The following is an 11,139-nucleotide window of genomic DNA, read 5'->3' as shown; positions in this document are numbered from 1 at the left end:
TTGGATAATTGTTTTAGTCTGCACCTGTCCATCATGTAGCCCTCGTTATCGTTGTATATAAGTGCCTGACCTCATTCTGTTCCTTAGTTGGTCAGTGTGGTTGTATTTGTGTATGATTAGATGTATGCACTGTGTTTGTTCCTGTGTTACTTCCTGCTTTAATTTCTGTTTTCTACCAGCTGGTGTTTAGGACCCTCATGGTTTGTCTTGTTTTCTTATTTGTTTGTTCTTCTAATAAACCCCCTTCTACCTGAGAGTCACTCCATGGATCATCTCTTTGTCCTTCATCATGCCTGTCGTAACAGGGGTAGATTAAGTTCTGACCAAACAAATGTAATCATCACCACAGATCCATCTCAGAGACTGTAAAATTATCTTGTACTATCTAGAATTGAGGCTACCTCACCAGAACACTTTAAAAACATGTTTGGTCATAGTTTGATCAGCATGATTTGTAAGTGTCAGCCTCCATAAATGTGTATTCTGTACTAAATACAGAGCCAATGATTTCCCATTGTTATGATCATACGTAGGTTATACTTATTAATAAATAGAACAAATATTACCATATAGATTCTGCACTTGGACCTGAAACCAGTTACACAAGGGGTGCCCAATACGTTGATCGCGACTGACCAGTAGATTGCAAAGGTAGTGCATGTAGATCGCGCGACATTCAAAAAAAATGTTTTAGATGTTAGCCTATATCATCTGTCAACCCCTTTGGCATTCGCCACTTGAAACTTTGTTGTATTAAAACTTTATTATATTAGGTTACCGAAACAAAACTCTGTATCGCGAGCTGATGCAAAACTCCAGCAAGCAATGAAAGTGTCCCAGTTAGCCTTCCAATTTATATATACTGAAAAAGGGATATAAAAAAATGAGTGGGGGAGCCGGACAAAGTAATAAACCGTCAATGTATTGGATTGTATTGTGCTGTGAGGGTTCATGCAGTAATGCAAGGTTCGCAGACATGTACGCTATATATAAAGGATAATCAGTGCCTATGTATATGTGTATGTATGTGTATATACAGTATTGTGTACACACACACACACACACACACACACACACACACATATATATATATATATATATATATATATATATATATCCATCCATCCATCATCTACCGCTTTTCTGGGTCGGGTTGCGGGGGCAGCAGTCCAAGCAGGGAGACCCAGACTTCCCTCTATATATATATATAGCTGTATATATATATATATATCACTGCATGATATTTCATGTAGGTAGATCTTTTTGACCTGCTCAATTTAAAAGTAGCTCCCAAGCCGAAAAAGTGTGGGCACCCCTGAGTTACACAATTCCAATTCCATTCACTCACCCATCTTCCATAACGAGTTATTCAGTACAGCGTCATGGAGACAATCACAATTACTTATTTTATTTTAGTGAAAAACAAATTCGGAGATCATAAACATTTAATGACAAGCCTCTGTACGTCTGGAAAGCATGCCCGTTAAACATCTGTATATAAACTGTTAAAATGCAAACAGCCGTCTGATAAAAACACTAAAGTTTGTATTATACAGATCAACCACTGGGTGGCAGTAGTGACCAGATTCGTGGTCATCTGATGGAGTGCTTAGCCACAGGCACCAGGAAATCAGATTCACCAGTTTAGTCATAAGTTCCTGTTTTAATTTCAATATGAGTAATATTTTAGAAGGTAGCATTAGCCTACTGGATCTTAAGTTAACAGTTCGTTATGTTGCTCTAGGATTGATGTTGCACGGGTACAGTTATGCTGATATTAACACAGACATGTTTTACAGACTATATGCAATTAACAGGACTGTTGCATCACACCTCCAATGCTGTGAGTTTTCCCTCTGTACTGCTGCAGGGTACATTAACCATTTTTCATGGGGCAGTAGGGAACCCAGCGTTACTGATCGCTGGCTTTTGTTGCTATTAACTGTAATTACCAGCTCTTTATGACTTTGAACCCATATTTAACCCAACAGGTTTGTGTGAATGGACTGGTAAACACCGCATTTCAATAAGCGGGCTGAGGGCAGAGAGGCCATGAGGCAAATCGGCCTCCTCTGTGTCTGACTGTTTTTCTGGCCTGTGGCATTTGTGCCCCGATAACAGCCCAACCCTCCCTGTTCTCTCTGTTGTTTCACTTTCACCATTTCCTTTGACCTCAAAGGGCAGCAGTCCTGGTTTTGCTCATTAAATACAACTTTTTTATTCCTGAACCCTGGAAGTCAGAACCGCATTGCACACCCACTGTGGCCCCCACTTCACAAGCCCCCATGGCTTCAGTCACTTACCTGTAAAATGTAAAACTTTAAAATTCTGTAAGAACAACAGAAAACACATAATCTCTTTAACAGACTGGAGATAGCACTTATGTAATCCACTTGCACAATGACAAATAAAAATCCTGGATCCTCGATCCAGATTAATAGGTTATGGCCCCAAAAACAGTGAAGTTTCTGTAAAATTTTATCATTGAATATAGTGGTCTATTCCCATCAAATAAGCAAATGCTACAATCGGTACTTAAAGGAAAGACCATCTGACAGTCAACATTAGAACCATCCATCTTTCAACCACGCATGCAGTCCAGGATTCCAGGGGGGCTGGAGTCTTTCCCAGACTGCATTGGGCAGGGGAAGCCTTTTGGCAAACACTAAAGGAGGCTTCATTGCTGAACTTACAGCACTGTCACCACTCAGTGACAGTGACCGATAGCCTGAGTGATCTCAGATGTTACAGATTACGGCTATTTTTATCATTTGCCTTGAGCATTCCCTAGGCAGACACTGAGAGGCCATTAACATCAGAGGTGTTTTATAGCACTGATTTGAAAATGCACTCAATTTTCCCGCCAGATTTTTGAAGGGCAAACACAGGCCATGTGTGTCAGCAGTTTCAATAAAATAAAAATCGAGTCAGGTTTTTTTCTGAGGCAGACCTCAGGTGGGCTGAGGACAGGTCATTCCATCACTAGTCTCTCCCCTGTGAGCTGCTCCTCCCCCATCTCACTTACCCAGCGCCCTCTGGGGGGAGGGAGGAATCTGAGAGAGAGTGCAGCAGCTGTAGGCATGTCAGGACCCGCGATGCCACTCCAGACAGGAAGGGGGCGGTGTTACTTCTGGCTCACCTGCAAGAATAATGATAGTGCCACTCAGTTTTTGATTATTTACTTCAAAACTTCAGCTTTTCTGTGATAAAAAAATCACTTTAAAAAATTGTGTCTGTAGTCGAACCAATTTTAAAAAGTAAAGAAAATTGATATGTTACAGTAATGAGTTAGTAAGAATTACCCAATTTTTGTGCTTTTGGTTTTCTTTTTTGCCTTGGTGATGAAAAACCATGAGATACTGAAAAGGCTGATTAATAAGATTTAATTCTTGAGTCATCAGGAGCAGGCATTTAAGGGACTGGGGGCAGTGTGTCTGTGATCAAAAGGTTGCTGGTTTCAAACTCAGGACTGGCAGAGTGATGTCACTGTGTAACCCTTGAGCAAGGCTCTTAGCCCCCAGTTACCCCAAGGATTGACTGACCATTTCTCAAATTAAAAGTACATCACTTTGGATAAAAGCATCTGTTAAATAAACAGAAATGTACTTTAATAAAAACCCTGACAGCAATGGAAACTATAGATGTGCTTGCCTGATATGACGATGTTTTGACTTTTGTTGTGTGTTTGTGTTGCAATGTAATGTAGCAAAACTGAATGTAAAGCTCACATTTCCGAAAAGATCTTCTTGCACAAATACACTGACATGTTCCTTTTGCACAAAAAATAAACGGAATAAAAATTATCATGGGATTAATAAATCAAAATTATAAAAAAGTATTTTAAAGTCTTGTCTCATTTGCTCTGAGTCTACATGATCCTGTTCACAAGAATAAGCCTCTAATCATCTTGAGCTTCTCTTTCATGTCACTAAGGGCCGTTGCTTCATTTTTGGTGCAATTTGTCTCAAAGATCCAGATAGGTCCAGATCTTCGCCCTTATAATGAGTGATCATGCTGAAAAAAAAGATCTCTGAGTTGGCCTACTCTGTAAGGGTCATTTACTCGCAACATAAGGTTTCCCAGACCACAGCGCTACCTATAGGCCTACATAGTCAGAACAAAAAAGTGCCAATTTGTACCTTTGAGGATACAGTTACTTGTCACTGCGGATGAACCCTCAAGAGCCTGCCAACTGTACCCTAATTCTAGATAAATGTACCTTTTAATCTAATTAAAGGTACAGAAATGGACTCTGAAGAACATTTTTGTACCATTTGGAGTACATTAACATTGCTAGTACCTTGGGGAACAAAACTGTACCACGGCGGTACCCTTTTTTCTAGAAGTGTATACATAAACGGCATAAACAAGGTGCACAGTTTAACAACACTAACGCACGGACAGTGTAAAAGCAAGCAACGATGGAATGTATAGAATGCAATAATGCAAGCAGCAGGATGTAGTGCAAATAAACAAACAAATACATAAAGTATCACAGATAAATAAAGAGTACTTGTAACAATGCAGTAACAGTGTACATGGCAGAAAATTACTGGTGTACAGCAGTTAGTGTATAGTTCAAATCGGTGGGCATAAGGACAGCAAGGAGATCAGAGTCCGGATAGTCATGAGAAAGAAGCTGTTACCGAGTCTAGCAGAACCAGCTTGGATGCTTCGGTACCTCCTGCCAGATGGAAGGGGGATAAAAAGACTAAGGGGAGGGGTGGGGCGGCCTCCACGATGCCGGCGGCCTTATAGGTGCACCGTTTCATAAAGGTGACGTTCCAATGATCTTCTTGGCTGCATGCACCATATCTTGTAGGTTCTTATGGTCAGAGACGTTGCAGTTCCCAAACCAGAAAGTGATGCAGTATGGTCAAGACACTGTGGATGTGTAGAACATGGTGAGAATGGGGAGTGGTGGCTGCAGGCGAGAATTCAAATGACATGGGAAGAACATCCAAACTCTACACACACACAGTGATGGTGGGATTTAAGACCCCAACCCTAGAGGTTTGAAGCAGTAGTGGTTTATAAATAATTGTGATATATTGCATATTGTTGATTTTTCAATGGAGTAGCAGCATTGTGCCCCTGTGTATATTCAAATCCCCAAACCCGACTCATACTTACAAGGACAGTGGCCAAAAGACAAAAAGTAAAAAATAAAAAAAATCCATCGCGAATTAAAACACCCGCATATTTCTGTAGTATTTCTTCATCTTAGGATCTTGTGATCCGTTACCTACAGTCTCAGATGGATTTTGCGATGCACGACACAGTGACCTGTCTTGGAATAAAACATTTTGAAAGTGTTTTTGTCCAAGGTAGGATTTAACGTTAAATTAAATTAAGTTTTTAAAAATGTACTAATGAGAGCTCACTTTCAATAACGCAGGAGAAATTTTTACATTTGGCGACACAACGAAATAATGTAAAGACAAAGGTCTGTTTATTGGTGGGGGGGGCGAAGGAAGCTAAATTAAATTCTGGGGAATACAAGTCCCCTTTCTTCATATGCCCCTGCTTTCTTTACATTTTTGTATCGCACAGCTACAGGGTCCTTCTGACAGTCGGCTTCCTATATACACGAAACCTGAACTTTCTTCTTGGGACCTCGTGAGAGTTTACTTCCAAGATCTCGCGATATTTCGCTACTCCCGCGATTCGACGCGCCTCTCCCACCTCCCTCTTTCCTGTCCTTCCCAGTTGTTTAGTTAATGGCGGACAGTGAACGGTTATCTACGGCTTTTTTCGCTCTCGACTGGCAAAAAGGGGACCGTTTCGGCGACGGGAACTTAATCTAACCCCTGGGAAGAAATTCTCGAAGGGACAGTCTCATTTTGACTCGGCTCCTGAAGTTGTCTTCTCCGTAGCCTCCGCGCTAGCCGCGCCGGCGACCGTTACGTTATCTGGGTCGGCGGCCTGGAGACGCCGGGTAGCCATGCAGCTCACCGGACATGTTGTCGTTCCTGCCTCTTGAGATGTACGGATAGGTTTTGCACATATACTTGTGGCTGGGAAAGCATGAGAATGACCGTAGATATCTGGCCGAGCTGATTAATTCGCTTGCAGCGAGTTTGTTTGCTTAGCCGGCTGTAGAGAGAGAGAGAACTACCGTGCTGTCAAGGCAAGCCGGCTAGTAACGCGGATGCTCCCTTGTTTTCCGCCTCGGTTTTAAAGGATAAAAGGACGTTCTGATATTTCCCTCTCCTTGGTGGCTTCCCCGGCCGGTTATTCAGCCCGATGCGGTCCGGCCACCGATGACACTTTGGGCGTAGAAGCTGTGTGACTGAATGACGCCGCCCCAAGGTTAGTGTCCCCGGTCATGGTAATTATTTTTGTTTGTCTTCTGGAAATTAAATAAAATGGGACCATATCGAAAATTAAACTCTTTGTTCAGCGTGGTATTTTTTCGCTGTGAGTAGTTTGATTACAGTTATTATAGGATGGTTTTATTAGCCCGGTTATGTGGGATGGATACTTTAAAATAGCTGCAGTAAAGTTTTGCGTGTTATTCTTGGTCGTATTCAGTGTATGACTGTTGTATGGTTTTTACGTGATCTTGTCTGTTCTGAAAGGACAGGATCGCCTTCTGTCGAGTGTTTTGTCAGGTGACCTGTCACCAGGGACGCCTGTATCAGTGACTCCTGGTTAACTATCGAAAAGCCTGCAGTTCATTAGTCATAGTTTGCATCGGAAGTGTGAGCCTAGTCAAGCGATAATTTACTTTATTTATGGTTAGATGAGGGGATCCACCACGAATTCTGTTTAATTGTTTAACTGATAACTGGGTGCAGGGAACGTTGCATTCACTAGGAAGTTCGTTTTCCTCGTTCAGTCACATTGAAATTGCTAATTCTCACATACATTTTGGATTCTTCGCGTTCTGTACCCTAGTTAGCGCCCCATGAGCGAAGGGCAGGTGGTAAAATGGTTATCAAGACATTGGATCCGGCATCATGTTAGTGCTATGAAGTCTGTGTGATCAGTTCCATTGCAGGCAAGTAGCTTCTCCTGGACTTTGGCACGTCAGTTGCTTGACTCACCCTTTACAGAAATGTCTTTACTAGAAACATACATTATTTATTTGTTCCACTTGCACCCTTATAGTGGATGACCTGCAGCTTACCGGTTCATACTGTGCTCAGTCTTGTGTATACGTCTTTACTAAACACCTCCCAAGTTTCCCTGACCGTTTCCCTTTGGAACTCAAATTTAGAAGCACTGAGAGTTTTTTTTAATTATTATTATTTAATAGATGTGTGGCTGTTGCAGTCAGTCAGCTGCCATGATCTTTGGACATCTGAAATCATCTTGATAAAATAGGTTGCTTCTCAGTGAAGTGGAGGTAATTCAGCTGTGCAAGGCAGGTATCAACCTGAGGCAGTTTTATTATTGTTACATCACTGAAAGGCTTTGAAAGTAAGAAAAACTGTTATAATTTGGTACATAATGGTAGCCTGTTTGGGTTTTGATTCTGCAGGCTCTTGTATTGCTGCTGTAGTTGTGCATGGCTGTATGTCTGTTGCACATTTAGATTTCTACTAGTGTGAAATGAGAGGTTCTTACAGTTGTATAATCTTCACTAGCAAAAAAATCTGCATTTCACAACTGCAACAAAAGTCATGCCTGCTTTCATCTTTAAAATGGAATTTGGATTTGTGAAGTATTATGGTGGCTAAAACTGATATTTTAATGGTCTCTTATTTAATATTAATCAACTTGATAGGGACATAGCTATCTGTGTCTTACTTGCAGTTCATGGTTATTTTAGGGTTCTGATACCTAGATGGCATGTCTTCTGTCAAATAGTCTGAAATTATAAAGTGTGGGAATTTCTGTCTCGTATGTGAAAGGTGAATCTTAAGTATGCAACATTTCCAAGCCAGTGTATTTAAGTGCTAAATGGATGGTTGTATTGTCAGTCTGGTATGTGCTTTGGGGCAGGTTGTGGAATGTAAGGTCCTTGACTTGTTTTGGTATTAAGTAACTGGGTTGCCTGTTTTATAAGATCACGTAAGTGTGGCATTTTCAGTAAATATTTTCATGAATGTACTCCTGCACTGGATGTTAAGAGGCATTGTTTATTGGTCAGTTGTTAATATAAGAATTAATTGGAAGTTTTATTTGAATTGATGTGGCGTGAGGGTGAATCTGTCTTCGTCATTGGATCAGAATGGAGCTTGCATGTCTGCCTGGGCTCTTTTTGTGTACAGTTCCACATCGTTGTCATAGTTGCGCTGCCATGGGTGTTGGCCTTGTGGCATTCAATGGAAAGGAGGTATGAGGAGAAGTGCATTCTCTGTTTTGCTGCTCGGGTGTTAAGTAGGTCTCTCACGTGATTTTGTGGTTGATGGATTTTTCAGGCAAGGAAACGCTCCAGCTTTCTGTGGTTCTGTGAAATATGAGCGCAAAGCAGATTTAATTTTTGCTTTTTTAAGCATTGTCTTTTTTTCCCAATGCTATAAAGAGGTTATGTGTTTATAGTGATGAAATATAGCCTAATTATGCAGTTTAAATTTACTTGTAATATAATATCTTGTATTTTTTTATCTGTATTTATTTTTACATTTCTTGAGGATAACTTCTGCTTAAGTCTCAAAGCCTCTTCTGAAAACACAACAATTTTCATTGTTTTGGTTTCAGATTGGGTGGGGTGGGGTTCTCAGCGCTGTGTCATGTTTGTTAGAAGAAAAACTGCATTGATAAGACTGGAATGCCTCAGGGTGAATTATACTGCTCCAAAATACAGACTCTTTTCTCCCAGGAATAAGGAACAGAGCCTTCATACCGCATGTTTGCTTATCGGTGTATTGAAGATAACGGCACACGGGAGGCATTTTCCGGTTGTGCTGCCTGCTATCTTGTCATTTTTCACTCACTTCGACCTGCCGATTGTCATATGGAGAAATGGGCCTCTTTGTTTTGGCCGCCCTCCCCTTTCCCACTACTTTTCTTTCTGCACTGCATGAACGCCCATGCCTGTTTCATAACGGGCAGCTTGGCCTCATGTGGGGAGCAAAATAACCCCAGTCAGCATTCTTTTAGGAAGACGCAGGTGCACCGTCAGCCTCTTTCCCTTTCCCACTCCCCTTATATATATATATGTGTTTGTGTGTGTGTGTGTGTGTGTGTGTGTGTGTGTGCGCCTGAGTGTGTTAAATACAACACACATGCATTATTTGCTCAAGACTTAAAATTTGTGTATGTTGGCTGCACAGATTTGTATGAAAAGGTTGAGATCACTGGAGCCCACCCGAATGACCTAAAAACAGCTTCCTTGCCTCTCCTGCCCCCACCCCCCACCGCCACCTAGGTGTATAGGAGCAATGTGGAACCGCAAGTTAGCTGGAGTGTCCTGTCCGACGGCGACGCAGGCTGTTGGAGCGGACACCGGGGGAGGTCAGACCCTTCTCATGCGTCCTCCATGCAGGCGTTGGTCTTGCACGCACAGTTCAGCTTCTGCAGCTTTCTGCTTGCATAGGTCTTAGTGTACTTTGGAGGCTCAAAATGGGTCAGTCGTGAGCTTCCAGAATGTGCACAGTTGCTGTCACGTTGGCTTATTTCTTACCTATAGGGTGTAGTCACTGCTTTACACCGAGGTTTTAGGAAACCCCTCTTTAAGAGCATCCTGTGGGGTTGGTGGGTGTATGTGCTGTGTCTGCATTACAGACACTGCTGGGGCTTCCAAACATTCCATTTCCAACTAAACCATATATGCAAAAACATCCAGTGTCAGCACTGGGAATGTGAAACTGAAAGTGAGCTAAAAAGCTGCTACTGCAACAAGGAGCAGAGTGTCAGGCACAGTGCTGCAGCATGTGCTTTCTGCGATACGTGCATGCGTGTTGTTAAGAAATGGGACACTGCTGGTGTTACGTTGCCATTGTGAGACAGACATCCCTTGGCACGGGTCACTGTGTCCTGTTCCACTGTGACGCAGTCTGTGGGAGGAAACCACTATACCTGCAGAGGATGTTTACAGTCAGATAGCTTATATATTTATGGCGTTAGTTACATTCTTGCACGTGCTTAAGTGCTGATAGCTTTCCTACAGTAAAGGTTCAGAAGGTTCAATAGTTAGATGATTTCCCCACCCTTGCTGTTTCAGAGCTGTCGTCTGCCTGGAAGAGTCTGAGTCAGACCAAAGCGGCTGTGAGTAAAGATGTTTGATTGCTTGGCTGAGCAGCACGTGCTGTGTTTTGTGTGGTATGAGTTCATTGCCTAAATGCTTTGATATTTGACAGTTAAGTGACCTTGTCCAGCCTTCTGGCCCTTCAGTCATTGTGTCAGTAAGCGGTCGGCCATACACTGCAAGCTCCGTGACTCGCTTTCAATAAATGCTTGCGAACGTAATCCAGGATGGGCTGCCATCTCTCCTCAGTTACGGCACATCGAAAACCGACTGGAGGCCGCCCCCGGCACCACCGTGGCTTTAGATTCGCTCATGGACTTGAAGAAGGCCCCCAGCAGCCGCTCCAGGAAGGTCAGCCGCAGAGGTGAGAGAAAGCATTTGTGGTCTGTGATGCCAGTAATAGGTGCTGCTACAGGTTGTTTGCTGAGGTGTTTTTGACAATGTGGTGTTAAGGTGCTGTTTATCCAGAAGACTGAAATGAAAGCGTAAGCTGCATGCAACTTTATCAGTCAGCGGCAGTCTCAGTAAAGTTATGTTACGGTGTTTTATTTCTGTTATAACTCAGCTTGCATTGGATATCCTCTGCAAAAGCTATAACCTTTGCTTCCTGTTATGTTCCCTGGCAGATGGGCGAATGGCTGACCCCGCTCTCTCTAAGCCTGGAGCTCACAGCCGCCGCAGCCCAGAGAAGAGCTCCCGCAGTCCCCTGAGGGCCACCACGCTGGACAGCAATGTCAGGAGACCCAACTGCGTGGAGTTCAGGGAGCCGCTTGCTTCTTACAGGTCAGTAGTGTGCTTGCGAGAGAGTTTATGAGCCCTTTGCAATTATCTGGAGTTCTTTGTCAATGGCTTTTATCCAAAGATCACATCTCTTTCCTCACATCTAGTGTTAGGGTCTATATGACAAACTGACAGACAGAGAAATAATCTTGAAGGAAATTGCAGGTTTGTGGTAGTAGAATACACACATTTAAAAAAATAGACATTTAGGCATTACTTGA

General features: G+C 42.5%; 1 protein-coding gene and 1 long non-coding RNA gene across 3 annotated transcripts in view; one reads left to right on the top strand and one right to left on the bottom strand.

Moving 5' to 3' along the window:
• Nucleotides 1–1,435: 1,435 nt before the first annotated feature.
• On the bottom strand, nt 1,436–5,666 carry LOC140578477 (uncharacterized). Of its 2 annotated transcripts, XR_011982660.1 has the most exons (4): nt 5,134–5,666; nt 4,647–4,884; nt 3,026–3,139; nt 1,436–2,328 (listed from the first exon to the last, which is right to left on the bottom strand). It is a non-coding gene; the product is annotated as an uncharacterized lncRNA (long non-coding RNA). The 2 variants fall into 2 exon arrangements; XR_011982659.1 differs by having other exon boundaries at nt 1,436–3,139.
• Nucleotides 5,667–5,678: 12 nt separating this feature from the next.
• Nucleotides 5,679–11,139, top strand: part of cep350 (centrosomal protein 350) — a 31,509-nt gene continuing 26,048 nt past the window's right edge. The window contains exons 1-5 of the mRNA XM_072699680.1: nt 5,679–6,312; nt 9,320–9,405; nt 10,115–10,158; nt 10,388–10,502; nt 10,765–10,921. Coding sequence (XP_072555781.1) covers nt 9,333–9,405; nt 10,115–10,158; nt 10,388–10,502; nt 10,765–10,921 — 389 coding nt within the window. The 5' untranslated portion in view covers nt 5,679–6,312; nt 9,320–9,332. The remainder of the gene's footprint in view (nt 6,313–9,319; nt 9,406–10,114; nt 10,159–10,387; nt 10,503–10,764; nt 10,922–11,139) is intronic.

The sequence above is a fragment of the Paramormyrops kingsleyae genome, chromosome 15, assembly GCF_048594095.1.
Source record: "Paramormyrops kingsleyae isolate MSU_618 chromosome 15, PKINGS_0.4, whole genome shotgun sequence".
NCBI lineage: Eukaryota > Metazoa > Chordata > Actinopteri > Osteoglossiformes > Mormyridae > Paramormyrops > Paramormyrops kingsleyae.
The sequence above is the reverse complement of the archived record's forward strand: the minus strand, read 5'-3'. Positions and strand labels throughout refer to the sequence as shown.